The sequence below is a fragment of the Nothoprocta perdicaria genome, unplaced genomic scaffold (genome assembly GCF_003342845.1).
Source record: "Nothoprocta perdicaria isolate Ctin4 unplaced genomic scaffold, notPer1 scaffold_95, whole genome shotgun sequence".
Classification (NCBI taxonomy): Eukaryota; Metazoa; Chordata; class Aves; order Tinamiformes; family Tinamidae; genus Nothoprocta; species Nothoprocta perdicaria.
In genome coordinates, this window is record NW_020456254.1 from 1646526 (window position 1) to 1664230 (window position 17705).

General features: G+C 45.7%; 1 protein-coding gene across 1 annotated transcript in view; it reads right to left on the reverse strand.

The window, feature by feature from the left end:
• Positions 1-17705, reverse strand: part of PTPRN2 (protein tyrosine phosphatase, receptor type N2) — a 373439-nt gene that overhangs the window by 73134 nt on the left and 282600 nt on the right. Inside the window, exon 9 of the mRNA XM_026053004.1 lies at positions 3184-3378. Coding sequence (XP_025908789.1) covers positions 3184-3378 — 195 coding nt within the window. The remainder of the gene's footprint in view (positions 1-3183; positions 3379-17705) is intronic.

Here is a 17705-nt window from a genome sequence, read left to right on the forward strand (position 1 = left end):
GAGCTGGAAGGACCTGTGGCTAAGCACGAACTCCAGTGAGCCCTAAGCTGAGGTGATTTGCACTTCATTTCTCCTGTTCTACCAGCAAGCACTTTCCAACAAATTAAAGAGATTTTACAGAGATTTTTTTGGCCAGCTCTACCTGTAAGCAAGAAAGGGACTAAACAGAGCCACTCAGCAGTTGCAAATACATTCCTTCAGGGTTATTCCTGTTCAAGATTTACTCTGTTTGTTTCCTACTACCACCTTTTTACATCCATCCGCCTTTTTTTTTTCCTTTGGGGAGGCGGTGGTGGCATCTAGGAACAGCAAGGAGCCCCAACTCCACTAGCTGCACCTTGTTGCACTCTCTGGGAGGGAGAAACAGGTCAGAGAGCAGCAAGAACATTTACCCTGCAAAGCAGGTGGTACTGGCCACTCTTGCTAGAGCCCCTTGCTATCATTTCTTGGTGGCTTTTTAGACGTGAAGACACCTTTCGCAGAAGGAGGAATTTGCAAGGTAGGAGGACTGCAGAACTGCAGAACTTCCACCGGATGGAAGGTGTCTCAAAGCCCTGCGGGGGCTCCTGCTTCCCTCCATTTCTAGCAGCCAGCTCGGTGGAAGATAAGGTCACCCCTGGTAAGGCCTTTTCTGTTGCTGAACTCAAACAAACCACAAGGTTTCTTAAGGGAGAGAGAAATTCGGGTAAATAAGGTATTATGGGTCTGTACATTTATTTTTGAGCAAAACATAAACTGGGTCAGCTCTCCGGGCTCGGCTGCCTGCCAGTGTGCCCCAAGGTGACAAGAAATAACAGGCTGTCCTCATCAAGTCCAATCATCTGCTCCGGGGCTCCAGCGCACGATGCTCAGCTTCCCATGGAAACTTAACCTCGCTTTGCCATAAGGAGATCTGGAGCATGAGGTTTAATGACTTCCCTCAAGTAAACCACCCCACTATCTGCTGACCCTCCTATTAGCCTCGGCCTCATACCCACGCTAAATGCATCCCTTTGATTCTAACCTGTGTTCTCCTCCTAATTGCATCATTCCCGTCCATTATGAACAATTTTTCTCCATCCCATCTTTCAAAAAACGTACCCGAACTTCCGTGAACCACTGATTTCTGTTTGTTCAGGTTAGACTAAACAAATTAGCTGGTTTTACTCTCCCTATGGAGGCTGTACTCTCCGGCCATTACAGCAGTTCTTTCACCCTTCCCTGAACTCGCATGATCTAAGATCTAACATATGTTGTTAGATAGCTACCATATGTAGGGGTTCATTCGGGGTTAACCAGGATTGACTGAGTTACAAACACTGAAAACCATAACAGTGCTCCAGACCAATCTAGTTGTTTTTTTGAAGTCTAACTTGCAAATACATCACTTTTTCATATGACTTTCTTGCAACTCTGAAGAAGCTTCCAGACTCAGGGCTTGTGAAGGCTTTCCCATGTGAAATTTTCCCTCAAATTTGGGTATTTTTTTCTTAAGAATGTATTTGAAAAGAATTTTGTTTCATTTAAACTAGTTGAAATGTTAAGATTTGTTCACAGATGATAATGTGTATTTCCATCCACATAGGAATTTTTGCTCTTATTCTCATATAAAGATGTCTTGGAGCATTACCACAGGAATGTGTACTTATTTTGAGGATAGCCAATTGGAGTACCTCTTACATATTTTTCTCAACCTTTTTAGTTAAATGTGGGAGCTAATCAGGTTAGGAAGCTTTAGTTCTGCCTAGACAAAAGTGGGGCAGTAAGGAAAGTAATATTCTCTGTTGTAGCAGCATCCCTTTAAACATGCATCTGTGTATTGGTATTTAAAACAGTATTTAATTTACCCTTTTTGTGAGGGAAGAGAATAGGAAGATTACTCAGGAAGATACCCTGGGATGAAACATCTGGTTTCCTGCTTTTGCTCAGTTTTACAGCTGACCCGACCAAGACTGAAGGAGGTCAGGAGCCTGACTGAGATCGAATAGCTGAGATCGATAGCTCTTTGGATTTTGCCTTCTTTCCTTTCATTCTCCGTTAGGCGGAATGGCTATAAGAACTCAAAAAATACCTGAGAAGAAAGTGCTTTCAAATATAAATTCAGAAAAAAAAAAAAAAAAAAAAAGAGAAGAAAGGAGAAGAAATATGATTCCAAAGTATAACATGCTAGAAAGAAACCTCCTCATGAGAAATTTCACTAGTGAGTCTTCTCAGAGGTATACAAATAATAAATATTGAGCTTTCCAAAAGCAGGGCAGCACTATGTTTACTTTAGATTAACTATCCTAATAAATATAAGTCAAATATAGGAAGGAAAATAGTAACGTGATTCATCATCTTCCCATCACCTAATTTCTCCTTAGCCAGTTTCAATGCACCTGTCAGAGAACACAAATATGATCCCCTCTATTCAAAGAGTGGAAAATAAGGCAAAGAAATGGGAGAATCCACCAGAGCTCTCCTGACAGGACACTAACAGCGAGAGAGAGGCAGAAACAGGCTGCAGCCAGGCCCAACCATTCAACTCAGCCCCTTCCGTGTAGCTAAAGCCATGCCATAAATACACACAGATATTCACATCTCCTGCACTGATACTGATCTCAAGTCGTGTTTGGAAGCAACCCAAGCTTTCCTATGCAGACTCCATTAATAGGCTGTATTTGTATCATTCCAAACATAAGAAGAGATCCTGCTTGGAAAAAAAGAAACAACTAAGGAAAACAAAACCCAAGCTACGTTCAAGGTTCAGATCCCTCCCTTTCTAACTGTAATGAGAAGGAAATAATTGGTATTACTGATATTCTGTTGTCACATTCTCAGCCCAAATTCAGGCCTCTGAAGGTGCTCGTGAAAAAAGAGCAAGCTGGTGAGAAGCTTAGCAGTTTTCTTCAGTTGTCCAAGCTCAGTTAGACACAAATTCATAGGACAAAGAGGACAAAGCACATCTCTTTTAAAGCAAGCACACAAGCAATTCACGTGCCCAGTACAAAAGGACGTTGCCCAGAGAAGAAAACAAACAGTCTCATGAAAAAGAAATAGAAATAAAAACCCCTTTAGCCTTAATTGCATACTGCTGAGATTAATAGGAGAGCTGAGCAATATTTTGCTGCATAAAATGGCAATTCCCCTTTCAGAGGGAATGGTTTTTAGAGGCGCCGTGGATGCGGACGGCAGCGCGCGCGGCGCGGGCTCGCAGTGCCCTACCAGGATCATGTGGCCGGTGGAGATGTCCATGTTGGACTGGACAGGCTCCTCGCACCAGGACGAGGTGCTGCTGCGGGCCGAGGGGCTGGCGACGGGCCCATCGCTGAACTGCGACGAGACGCTGTTGAGGCGGGAGGCGTGCAGGGGCTCCGGCCGCTCCGACGTCTTCACTGCCATGCGCTGGCGACATAGCTCCTGCACGGGGAAAAGAGGCACCCTGTAACTCTGGCTGGAGCCCGGCTAACAGCAACTGTGCAACGGAGGCTACGAAAGACCTAAGATCTGCATGTTTGGCATTTCTAGGGCTGGAAGTGCTTTCCTCGAGGCTGCGGTGATCTTTGGGCAGCTGCCTGCTCTGTTCTGCACATGTACTGGCAAAGCTCAATGAATTCAAAAGCTTAATTACGACTGCATGTACAATTCTTCTTAGATATGGTAAAACAGTATTTTTGAGCTTCGTTTCTCAAGCAGTTTGCTTTTTCCCCTATCATTGCTCTGCTTTCTACGAACCCCATTCTGAATTGTGCAACCCACTGAAGCTAATGGGGTTGCATGGGAGTAACTGAGACCAGTGCCCGGCCCTGAACACACAAACTCTGCAAGCTCAAGGCAACTGAGCCCTTGGGCTCGTCCATGTGGATTCTGGTTGATAAATGCATCGTTTCTCTTCATTGTAACAGCAAAACCACAAGGCGTCCTCCCTAATGTGGGGCAGGTAGGATGAAGAATGACATCAGTAAAGAATAAAACCCCAAATCTGACACTTGCACTGCTTAAAGGGCTTTGGCATGGAAGGAAAATTCAAGCTATCACACACACTAATGCAAGCCATGTTAACACTCCAAAATAGATTGCTCTGTGAACATGTATGTTCAGTCACACTCATGCACAGAATTCACGTAAAAATAAAAAAATCTGTTTATGTAACAGAAAACCCTGCTAGCAGGAACAACTTCCCAGGGTAGAAAAAATCTGATTCTAATGGGATGCACAGACCCCCATGTACCACGTTGTTGTCATAATGCTTTTAGAATCACTTACGTGCAGAAAAATCTCTGAGTACGTAATAAAATTATCCTTTCTAACGCATGGTTATATTCCAAAAGGGAGATCTGGTTGCCTGTGTGGTACAGCAAGATGGGCTGGTCCGCACTGTGTGGACATATTGCACACGCAGTGCGGTTACACATTTGTCTCCGATCACTCATTTCACACAGATGAGCACTAAGAGCACAGCCTCTTGCCTCAGGCTAGCGAAATAATAGTCTGAAGACTTCGTGCCGTGGAAAAGCTGCGGCCTGTTTTCTTATTCACTGATAATATAGCTGCAACCTAAGTGCCATCTGTAGGATGGCTGGAAAAAAAATCTAAGATATCATGTGCGATAAAATCTTATTTTCATAGAGGATGTCGGAAACATTTAAGAACAAAGTTGTTTAACGTGAAGAGGGGCCCTGATTCTCATTGCAGCGGGTGCACAAACCAAAGTGCTGAACCTGTTTTACTGAGCCCCTCCTGCCAGCGAGCAGCACCCCCTAATGCAGCTGCTACCTGCATCCATCTGCTTTGTGTGTTTGATAATTTGTTCCACGCTCTACACGAAGACTTTCCCTATTTGCAAGGAATGCTTTTCGCACGCTTGCACTAGCTTGCTTGCTCTTGGTTGTTACCTTAGTTATTCTCTACCGTTCTTCACAGGCCAAGCATTTCAGAAGAAAAAATAAATTAAAAAATACCCTGAGTCACATATATTCGTGTCAGGTCAGCTAAACTATCACTATGAAACACGGGGCTTTTCCATTCATTACTGAAGAAAATCCATCAGTCCTGGCAGGCGGGATCTGCCCACTCCACCCCGGCTCGCTTGGGAAAGATTAGAGATCTCCATAAACTAAACGGGATCAGGAAGGCACAAATGCTACCAAATTAACCCAGCATTTCTAGGCAAACAGTGAGGACACCAGAAATGATGCAGCAGCCGACCAGTTCTACACAATTAGATCAAGCCCTGGCTGCAGAAGTTGCTCTGGGCATGGATAATTTGATACATTACTAACCAGTTTTATTTTAAAACCCAGTTTTACATGTTCCCCACTCTCAGGAAGGAAGGAGGGCTGAGGGACACAACACATGTAAGTAAGTGAAATCCCACGGGGCCGAGGGCAGGCGCCGCCGCACTCCGGACACGCTCCCAAATCTCTCCCGCTTCCCACACAGAGCAAAGCCAAGCTCTGCCAGCTTGGACGGCTGGAATCCAGACTCCTGAAACGCCAAAGTTGCCACATGTAGGAATGACGCCAGGAGCCGCCTTGCCGGCGCTTCTCAGCACATGCACCATTAAAAATATTTTCTAAGAATGAATTCAATTTATTGCTGCGCTTCTATATTTAGCGGAGCGGTCGGAGCCGTTTCTACCAGGCTGCACCTCGGTAACGTCTAGGCTGTGCTTGGGGACACTCGGGAGGCCATTCTTCATTTAAAAACATCATTTACACCTAAAAAAGCAATCATAATGCACCCGGTGAAATATGAAGAAATGATCGTCCTGACCCTTCAGGCTACGTTCTAATGGATGGGTTGGACATAAACATTTATTTAAAAGATAATTTGAAGTTTATGACATTATTTCCCATCACATGGGAATTGCTATCATACTGAGGCACTTACTCTGTTTTTTATTTCCCAGCATTTATTATCAAACTTATGTGGTAGTCACATGCAGTATATAATGGAAAAGTAATATCGCTGTGTGACAAAAACTGCCATAACCAAGACAAATATTCTGTAAATAATGTCCAGTTAAATGAGTTCAAAGTACAGCACAATGATCATCTGTAGAGAGCTTTTTATTTGAGACATAATTGATAACCTTAAACAAACCATAAAGAATATTCTCAGAAAAAAAAAAAAAAAAAAAACCAGACCTTTTCCAGTGAGGTTCAAAGGCTGCTCTAATACTTGGTTATCCTGATAAAGATGCGAAGCAGCTCAAAGCAGCAGTGATTTCCCTAGGTGTAGCAGAGGGAATTGCGAAGGATAGAGTCCGCGTGGGGCTGAGATCCTGTGTGCGGAACAAGGGGGTTCCCGGCGCTGCCAGAGGCGCCTCCGGAGGCCGCTTGGGCCTGGAGCACCGCAGGCCGCTCTGGGCCCTGGCGCGGCCTGGGCTGGTGCTGCGGTTTGCACAGGGGCCCTCGGGGCTTCCAGAGGTGAACACGAAACTTGCCTGGCACTTTCATGGTCTCTAGCGAGGGCCCTCGCCACACGACCAGAGAAAACTGCACTGGGGGAATCAAAATGGACACCAGTGTGTGGGACGCGGAGCCCTGCCGACCTGCACGTTCACCCTGGAAATGAAGAGGCATCGGGGTCACCCGCTGTTCAACCCAGCAAACCCCAATTTGGAGGATTTTTTGTCTTCCACTAGGAGCAAGCGGTACAGCAGGTACCTGGTTTCCTACACAGACATCATGGTAGACGCCAAGGTTGAAGGAGAGCACGACACCAGACCAAGGCGGACACGGAGGCTTCAACAGCAGCGCTCACTGGGGTTGGGCTCTGCCATAAGGACTCCACACAAAGAAAAAGAAATAAAAAAGATATTTATACCATACTTACATGGTACACTTACTAAGGAAGAGCACTCACATTAGACAAAGAAAAATACTATTTATTAGAGCTGGTAGATGAGCCCTTTCAACCTGAGCTGGCTAATATTCTATTAGAAATAAATCTGCTTCAGCTCGCATGGTCTCAGAAATGAAGTATTCATTTTACATGTGAAACGAAATTTCTTTTTGCACAAATTTTAAATTAGAAATGTTGAAAAGTAATTCTAAAGGAATTAGGCTGCAATACATAACAAAATATTCCATAAAAACTGAAAGCAGATATAACCTTTTAAATAGTATGTATGGAACAAGAAAGGTCTTTAAAATGCTCTTTTTCTCCAATTTAATACACTCAATTGATTATTATCCTCACTTTTCTTGAAATTAAGGAGGTTCCATTCACTGGGCGAGCTGAAGTCTGCACTTACAGCAGGGATTTGTTTTTTCTGTATAACACAAGTCACGACAGAGTGAGATTTAAAAAGAATGAAAAAATAAGGTAAGCTCCTTTTTTAGGCAAATGAATCTAGGACTACAAACATCATTATTCCCTAACTAAATTTGCTTAGCGCTACTACAGGGTGAAGCGAAAGTCATTTAGCAGCCTTTGGTTTGCTTCTGTATACTTAATAAGCTTGTAGGTGCCATAAATTTAACTTTAACTTATTTATAGTGTTTGCAGCTTTGGGGACAATTACATTTTTTACTACCATTTATTTTCGAGTTATTGAAACATGCTTTCCAGCTTTTGTTTCATTTCGAAGTACCTTTTGTCAAAGAAAAAGCAGAACTGTTTGCATGTTTGGAATATTTTCTGTCATCACCAAAAAATATACATATTTTCTCTCATCACCAAAAAAAAAAAAAAAAAAGTGAAAGATATTGAAAAAAAGGTTATAAGCCTTTTTTTTTTTTTTTTGAGAGAGAGAACAGTCTCTGCCAGAGCTCCAAAACAACAACAAATTAAGATATAAAATGTGTTTATTTGATTGTCAGTACAGATTTGCTCCCAATCGTTCAGCTTATTGACTAGACCCTCACATTGCACCACTGCCTATATAGCTGCCTATAGGTAGAGCAGCTACCTATAGCTGAGCATAGGGGTTTTGCTTTGTTTTCTTTCCAGATGACTTAAATAGAAGCAACATTTTCCTAATAATGCCCAATTTTGATCACAGTCTAAGAAATGGAAATTTTCAATTATTTTGGCATTCCTGGTGCTTTCTGAAGGTGACTCTTGCAATTCTGATCCCCTTTCCTCTGCGCACACAAAGAAAGCAGAGGTTATGGAGGAGGGGAAGGGCAAAGGAAAACTGGTTATCTTTAAGTGGGAAATGCTTGCTTCTGTTTGTGTTTCTTCCTTTCATTCCCCCCCTTTCATTTCAAGCGTCTGATCCTCCAAAACAAATGAACAAATATATCCATAATGGTATTGTATACATCAATACATTTCCAACAGCCATGAACAGTTGTGATTTCACGGAATCACAGGAAGGACCTGAAGGGAATGCTTCAATTCTCCCACTGACCTCTTATCAAAGAGGCTGGTTGGGCTTCTACATCACTCAGATTCATGGAGGAGGGAGAGACCTTCTTCACGGCTCAGATGCAGCCACAGAAGATGTGGTAAAATGGGCCAAATGGTAGAGAATTTCCCTGCAATAAAGGTGTTTTCTCCACTGTCCACACCAGGAAGGCACAGGCTCCTTTGGAGATGATTCTGCTTCCAGAGGATCAGGGAAATAGGTAGATCGTGCTTGGGTTATTGTACCGTTTTCTTTCATCTATACAAACATAGAGGCGCTCTAAATGGGATTGAGAGAAGACAGTTTCTATCTTTGATTTCTACAGGAGTTTCTAGAACAGTTCTGTGAAATATCTGCCTGACTTAATAAGACTTTTCCTTAAAGGGCTTTCCAGGTGGAAGTTTAAAGAAGTTGGTGCTTCTTTAATAGACTTCAAGCTGGCATTTTCTGTACATAGTGACACTGCAGCCAGACTGTGGTGGCTGTTTTTTAAAGAGAGCACCTGGAAGCCTGCAAGGAATCCAAGGCCACCTCTTTCCACCAGGAAAGCCCATTAACCTGTAGAAAGCGACCTGCAGTCTCCTTGTACGAGAGCTCTTCTGCATTCTCCAAAACCAGCCCTAGCTCTCTACAACTGTTTTCTTAATCTGCAGAACAAGCCTCCTCTTCTCCATATTTTTTTCCATCTTACCTAACTCAAATACCTGCTTGCAGCCGTGTCTTCATATGAATTTGAGCAGTAAACTCACTGCTAGCACTGTGGGAGCCATGCAGTATGTTATGGGTTACAGACAGCAGCAGCAACAGAATTAACCTGGAAGGCCACGGAGAACAACATGCAGATTTATCACGTGTTTTGACTTTGTGTGACATGCTGAAAACTCAACCAGCTCCCAGCAGATGCCCGTGCCCTTAAAGACACTGCCACAGATGCTTCCTTTTCCACTCCCACTGCTTGGAGCAGCCCGGAGCCCAAAGCAAGTGAAAAACAGGCCCAGGGAAACTGCAGTTTCTCAGGAAACATAAAGGCTGTAGAGTCCACTGTTTTATTGCCCTGCAGGACTGAAAATGGGAGATCATTTCTGCTAGAAATAGGAATTCCCCCTTCCTCAGCAGGACTCTGGAAGAAACAAATACACAGCACAATATATTGCACATGTCTGAAACGTTATTTTACCCTACTCCAAGGATTGCTTTTTGCTTCTCCTAAACTCTGCGTAACTGCATTCACGGTAACTGAGGCACTAGAATCAGGGAGAAAAATAGAGTAAGTCCTAAAACCTTCTAAAACCCTCAATTAGTCTTTTCACAGAAGGAGGCCACCCACATAAGTCATGCAACGCTGGCACAGGAAGCAAGCACTGAGGACGGCCATCGGTGACAGGCTTGGTTCTTTATAACGTTACCCATCACGACGGACGCAAGTGCCAACCATCACTGTCATGATTTGAAAACGAAAGCCATGGCTGTCCTCCCCTTTCCCGCTGAAAATAAAAATGCAGTAACTCTTGTAGCTCTGATGGGAAGAAGAAATGTAAATATTGTCAGCAAGGGGTACCAATGTAGGGAGGAAGGGAGGGAGGAAAGAAGCTGCCTTTTGGAGGATACCCACACACCAACACCCAGCAGGACTGCATCTTAGTCGGCACCATCACCAGACCTGGGGATTCCACAGGCACCTTCTGAAACTTCCTCATTACCAGCCATTTCATTGCATGGAGTATTTTTTTTCCCTAGTACATCTTTGAGTCTTTTGATTCTTGCTGTCTCCATGGGTCTCAACTACATTTTGCAAAAACAGTGTTTAGTGTTGCAGCTATGTATTATGTGGACCGCACTTCCTTTATTAGCCTTAAATTTTATGAAGTTAATATCATTTAATGTCTTTGCCAGGTTGCTTTGCAAAAATGAGAACAAAAGTTTTACCTTTTCTTCAGTATACTGCTCATTATTTTATATATATACATTTTATTTTATATATTTATATTTAACTATTCTACCTCCTCCTTTTTTTTTTAAAATCTTTTTGAGAGACATAATCCTGTTTTCTCAACCTCTTACCATGTGAGTTTCGCACCCCCTGGCAGCTCCCGCTGCCTCCTCCCGCGCTCCCTCATTTTGCAGTATTGCTTTGGAGACCAGTGACCAGCGCTGCCCTCAGAGAAGCCTGAGTCATTGATTGGTATTTAATTAACTTCTGAGGCTCTCAAACAAACAAACAAGATTATCCGCCCGCAACGCCTGGAGAGCCACTGGAAAAACAAGCTCAAACGCGGCATGGTTTATACGGGAGGTATCACTTCTGTGGATATTTTAATTTCACACTCAAAAGCCTTCCAGGGAGGTCAACCAGGAGCTGCGGTTGTTCCCTCCTGCAGGTGACAGGATAATGGTTTACATGCTCACATTCCCCTTTTATTCTATATATTGTTTCCCCACAGTATAGTGGGGAACTGTATGGCATAACCTCAGTGTACAGCATGGATTTACACACATTCCTACTCCCAAAGTTGTATCTGGCTGCATTCCATTTTCCTTCTCTCCTACGTGGGCAGCTAAGCGGCCACTGTCTCCTTGCGGTGCGATGAACTGGAGCGAAACCTCCTTCAGCAAATGACACCTTTTCACTCCAAATGAGGCACTCGCCTTTCACTGGAAGGAAGCAGGAGCTCCAACAGACAAGTCGGAAAGAGATAAAATACAAGTTTCTTTTCCCTGTACTGTCAGGAAAGCAGCAGCACGCTCATTTTTTCCTTTTCATCTTTCCCCAGCCCTTCTATTCGTGGCTGTGCGAAAGATCAGTATGTTCTGAGCCATGTGACTACTCTGCCCAACGCGTTTGGGAGGCTTAGGGAGACGTTCAGCGGAGCAGCATTAGCAAATAGCTGGGGCTGGTACCAGGGCTGTACGGCAGCTGCTTTAAACCATGCGCCTCTGCTGCTGTCAGAGAGCAGGAGCAGCGAGGAGTCCGTCCAGCTCACGTGAGATAAATGAACCTCCCGATTAAGCAGCAGCTGAGGGCGGGAAAAGGACTTTCAGCAGCCAGGGTAAACATACGAGCACAAGAAATGAGTTTTATCATGGTAACGATGAGCTGTCCTTAATTTGGAGGACACGTTAAGCCACTTAGGAGCTGGATCAGCTGCCAGAACGTGGCTCTGGGAAGGAAAAGCAGCCTTGTGGAGAAGGAAGGAGCAGGAATGTTCATGGATGTCCTTGCAGAAAGGAGGCCTCCTGAGCAGGCAGCACCCACGGGCTGGCAGGGGAGGGCTCTGCAGCCGGGTCACTCCAGGTCCCAGTGCTCCCCACATTCCAGGGGCTCTTGCACGGTCTCTCCTGCGTCTTTGGGAAGAGCTGGGCGGCACGTTGGGCAGCCTGGCCCTACGACTGCTTCCCTCTTCCCGAACTTCCAGCGAGGTGCCAGAAAGGAAGGGGAAGGAAGCACTGATGGCCTCCAGGGACCCCTCTAGGGAAACAGTAGTGGTGAGCATGTGGTTCTGTACATTGGGCTTGGGGGAATGGACAGCAACGTGTCCTGCTGCCAGGGCCCTGCCAGAGCCAGCAGGTCTCGGCTGCAGCGGGGCCCTGCGTGCACCGAATGAGCCAAAGTTAAAAACCTTTTTTTAAAAAAAAAAAAAAAAGAAGAAAAAGGAAAAAAAAAAAAAGGATTTTTTTCTTCAAGGATGGTGTCCTGAAGGAATAATCTGCAGGGCTCAGAAAGCCAGATCAGAGGTAGCTGCTCCGTGTTCACAGAACACACAATAGAGGAACGCGTCAAGTCTGAACCGCGATAACACAGCTGCTCCTGAGGGGAAAAATCCTAAAACTGAAAAAAAGAAAAGGGAAAAAAAAGGACAGACGTGCACAGGAAAGACAGGCCTGATTATCCTTGACATTATACCAGAATAAAAAAACACCACCACTCAGGTCAATAGTTATTCCAGAAAGAAATCAGGACACTTGCGATGTTGGACCGGGTGTCGAGTGCTCCCCAGCCCGTGAGGCAGCCAAGGTCCCTCTGCCTTCTTCACAAGGTAGCGGCACCGGGATCACATCCATTTCCTGGGGGGAGACGATCCGCTGGATTTGTGCGGAAAGAGCTGAAGAGGGACAGGGTGCGAGTGGCCCCGAAGGCAGCAGGGGAAGCAGCCGGAATTCCCTTCCCTGAAAGAGGGTCTCTACGGCCAAACCACGTACAAAGAAAAAACGCCTGGCAAATAAATAAGCGCCTTTCTCTTGGCTTCCATTGGCTCTTGGGAGCTTTCTGGGAAGAAGTTGGGTGTCCTGGACCAAAATGGTCCCGGGCCGGTCTCAGCAGTTCGGTTTCTTAGGCCGGGGCAGCATTTGTGCCCAGGGCTCCCCCAGCACTGTCTCTAAGAAAGGCCTGTTTGGGAGAAGACTCCGTCTTTCCCAGCCATTACGAATGGGTCGCTACGTTGCCGCTCCTGCTATTTTTTTCCTCAACATTTTCACATCTCTGAAACACATGGAATACACACTGCAAGATGTTGTTGTCCTGTTTTGTCTTTTCAGTCCGCTTTTGTCCTTGTTCACCAGAACACCGAGCCCAAACATCACATCCACTCTACCAGGAAAAACAGAGTCCTGTCACGTGGGGAGCTGAAGGCGCCAACACCGCCGCCAACCTCCGCTTTGCACCAGCCCGACGCAGACGAGCAGGCAACGACGTGGAAAAGATGCATCACTTCATTCAAACCTACACCACGTTTTATTCAAACCTAAGCCCATACAGCAGCTGCTCGTCCAAAAAGTGGCAGCAGACGCACGTACACATTCATTTTCCTTCCGTGCCTGCAGAGAACCTCTTTCTCCCTCTGCCCCTTCCCCAAAAAAGGTTATTTTAATAACAAGAGGCCAAGACAGCCTAGGAAACTTCACCGCGGTCAGCACAAGTCATTTCTCTAACATTTAGAAACCTGCAAAAGATATATATATTTTTTTTTAAAAAAAAAAAGGAGAGCTTGAAGGACAGTGCATGGAGGCCACGGCGGAGGGGACGGCTCCTCACTCACAGGCAAGACAACTCATATCCACATTTGCTCAAGTGCCCCCTAAATCTGTGCAATAAATGCTTCATCATAAGGCAACTCCCTTCTTACGAGCTTTAACCAACTCTTTTTTTTCTCCCCCCTAGTATTTTTATATATGATTTCCATAGAGACTATCTGAAGATGGGGTATTTCATATAACAATACCGCAGACAATGTATTTGTGGGGTTCTAGGAATTTATGTTTAAATAAAATTCTAATTAAAAATAGAGAAAATTGTTTCCATAATACACAGTAATCAGATCTAAGTGGCCTCGAACAACTTTTCTAAAACCTCTTGGTGTACTTTTTATTACAGATAATTACAGTTTGTCCTGTAGCTCTACAGAGTCAGATGAGTTTTTTTTTTTTTTTTTTTTTAAATGAGGACACAGGAAGAAAAAAAAAAGATTAAAAATGAGTAATGTTCTTTGTTTTCCTAGAAGGAAACAGGGGGAAAAAAAAAAAAAAGAAAAAAAAAGGAAAAAAAAAAAAAGCCTTTTATAGAATCCAACCTTAAGGCTAAATTTTCATGTACCCCAAACCCTCACTCAATGTACTCCCTACCGAAATGTTCCCTAAGCATTTCCACATCAAACACTTTTCACTCCTAGTGATATCCCTTTTTTCCTTTTTTGCTTACACGTAATGAGGGGCTGTGAAAATGAGACCAATTTTGGAGGTGTGAGGTAATATGCTACTCATTTCCCCAGCTTCTCCGCTTATTTTGTTTGCTACCTACTGTCAATCTGAATGTTACCAAGGATTCGATGAACAAGAACAAAAATTTTACTTTTTCCTCCCCTTTCACTTAGAAGAGGGAATGTTGTGTACTAAGAAGTTGATTTACGCTATTTTTCCAATGTTAAATCTAATAATGTAACATTTGCTTACAAAAGTCCTCATCTATAAAGCCTAAAAACATGAAATCGTATTAGATACAATGAACTATCAGCATTTAAATATACAAAAGAAATAGAAGGGATAAGTAGAGAGCACATTTCCAGTGGATTCTTTCAGCTGAAGCCTTTAAAAGAATTTGAAGCAAAAAAAATTTATTGCAATTTTGTAAATACTATTTTCTTCAAATCCCTCCCCCGTGAAAAATAACAGCAGGATCAGATCTTTAAAACCCACTGGGAATTTTCCACTGCCTTTGAATACAAAGAGATCACATAATTAAGAAGACGAAGACTGACAAAGAAATGTATAATTTATATATAATATAATACAATACACATAATAATATACAATTTAGTGTATAATTTACACTTATAGGCCTGCCACATCAAGTTATTTGGGCAAGTTTTTACAGCAGCTGCTGCTGCAACGCAGCTGCACCGCTCGTGCACCCTTGTGCGTCGTAGGGCTGATGGAGAAGGGCTTCATTGTGGAGCCTCTCTCTTTGTCTCCCCACTGGTTAAAGAAGTTAGAAAATCAAAAAGAACGTGGAAATATTAAAAAGTTATCTTTCAGTGTATTTAACTTTTGTGTTTATATTCCATTATCGGCTGATCTTTCGGGAGATGCTGTCCGTGGTGAAGTTCTGTGACTCAAAAATATAAAATACACCCATGATTTAACACGTCCCCGCAAAGCGCAGCCTTCTCCACCCCGGGGTCAAAAGCCAGGGTTCAGCTGGCCTCTCAAATACATCACCCTGAATCCAGCAAAGCATCCCTAAATAGCAGCAGTCACCAGCGCGCACTCATTACATTAATAAATTGCTCGCTAATGGGAGCAGTGACAAGCAAGATGTGCACTTAGTGGCCCCGCTTGCAGCCTGCCCCCCGTGCCTGAATGGCCGAGTTCTTCCCCGGGTTACGTTCAAAAGGCTTCAAAGTGCACGGAGAAAATCTGCTCGGCGCTGCGCAATAAATCAAAGAGCCGAAAATTCCTCGAACGCTTCTGCCCTAATCTCGGGGAGCCGCCGAACGCTGAACGGGCTCTTCAAAGAGGATCAAAGCGCTGGGCGGGCGCGTGCGCATGTGCACGGCCCGGCCGGGCAGAGCCGCCGACGCCGACTTATCTCACGGTTCCACGTGTGGCCTGCGGGCGCCCAAGGAGCCTCGGAAAGGCCTGCGGGAAGCGCCGGCATGCGCGGGGATAACGGGACACCCTGCGAGGCTCCTTCGGCGCCGCCTCGGTAAAGCGACCCACGACTTCTGATGGGTTTTTCCCTAGAAAAGACAAGAGTTTCCACCGTGCACGGGGGGCCCCTTGGTTGTGGCTGACGTTTAAAGCTGCTGTTTAGTCTTTCAAGGCGGCGAGTCCGTCGGGTGTTGGGGGGTCACCTAAAGGTGCTGCTGCTGTTGCGCAGGGTCAGGGGCAGCAGCCTCGCGGGCCGGCTCGGGCTCCGGCACCAGCGCTTCATCCATGGACACCCAAAGGGGAAACCAGCTGTGGGGAAAGGGCTCGCGGGCGCTCCCGGGGAGGGGAAGCAGCGGCCAGAAACCCCGCGTAGCCTCCAGGGGCTCAGTAAAACACCGGGAAGAGCAGGTCAGTGTCGCCTACGCGCCAGCAAAACACTCTGACATCAGGGAGGCATGGGAATGAGAGAGGCGGCTCAGACCCCGCTCCAAATCACCCCGCACCACCAGGCCCTTTCACAGCGACCGACCTGCCCCCTTCACACTGAGAAAACTCGATGTGAATCGGCACTTTGGCCGTGAACAACAGCTTGGTGTTCCCTGGAGTCTCACACTGGAAAAGCTCAGCGGCTGCCGAGATCCCGCCTGGTTTCAAACACCCCGGGGCGGCCTCCAGGGCAGGCAGCGAGGCAGGCGCCATGAGCCGAGCACCGCGGCCTGCCCCAGCACCAACCCCCCAGCACCAACGCGGCGGCTGCTCCCCGGGAGGCAGGAGGGGCGGCCGTGGCTCCTTCCCACCCCTAAGCGATGCCCCGAAGGCCACGGCTCCCTCGGCACGGAGCCGGCACCGCGGCGTCACCAAGCGCGGCCCCACAGACCGAGCTGAGACCTCCTCCTCCGACCGCACAACTCCCGCTCGCTTCCACGGGAGGGGAGCCCTGGAAACCTTGGTCCTTAAGGGAAAACGTATTTCCTGCCCGCTCCCGGCAAGGGTTTCCCTGAAGAGCCAGCAGAAGCGCTCCAGAAGTCAGGCGGTTGGTTAATACCAGGCTTAGGCACCAAGTACAGACACAGTCCCACCTCCATAAAGCTCAGGAGCATCCTGCAAACTCCAGTGGTTTTTTAAGCCTCCAAAATAACGCTCTTAGGGAAGTCTTAAAATATATATAAATCCGAGAAGAAATGAAGCACACATTTCATTTAGTGTCTGGATTACGGTTTCTTATTAAACAAACCAGAGCTCATTATAAAATCAATATCAACTTAACCACCGCGCTCCCGAGAGAAATGGCAAAAAAGGTCACTCCAAGAAACTCAAACAATTTTCCTGCTGGAAGGGCACGATTTTAATTACAGATACTATTAATTAGAGCTGTCACTGGGAAGATTGTCCTGTTAATTATCACAAATTCAGTTTCAAGTGTAATTTGGGGATGTGGAGGGCTTTTTTTTTTTTTGCTTTTAAATTAAGAATTCTTATACTCATATTTAACGAAAACATCACCCATCTCCTCTGTTGTTCAAATAAGCCAAGAGCAAGCTTCCTAATAAAATAAATAAATCAAGATAAGTAAATAAAGCAAGCAGAAATATTTATGGCCAAGGTCTCCTCCTTGGTCAACAAAAGTAATTAAAAAAATGCTGTTTTTTTCACGCTTGACCTTGTCAGACACTGCATTTTTCTATAGGATGCACCCTTGCTCTCTTTCTTGCTTTAGCAGTCATTAGATGTAAAGATTTTAAGTAAATTTAAAGATTTTTTTCCCCACTGAAATGCTATGCCACTTTCCAAAGACATCAATTGCCACAGAGGAATCTGGATTTATCGGAGTCCGGTCAGAAGCTCTCTGGACCTACTCTCAGGTGAGAGGCACCAAGTGAATTGCGCATTTAACTTTGAAGAGCTACAAAAACACCCAAACTTTGCTCAGAAACGGGAGTTTGCGCCTGACAGAGCCCCCGGAACCGATTTTAACCCATCCCCGCTCCAGGATAGGGAAAGGGGCCGCAGGATAAAACGCTCCGTGCCCGGGGAAGCGCCTTTCGGCAGGACCGTTCCCGCGGCCCCGTGGGGACGGGCGGGACGGGGAAGCGCCGCGGGCCGCGGGGCTCGGCCCAAACCGCGGGCACAGAGCGGGTCCCGCCCGGGCTCGGCGCGGCCTTCCCGCCCGTCCACGATCCCCGAAAACAGCGGGAGAGCCTCCGTGGCGAAGCCGATGGCCGGCGCGGCCCGCTGCAGCGCGCAGCCC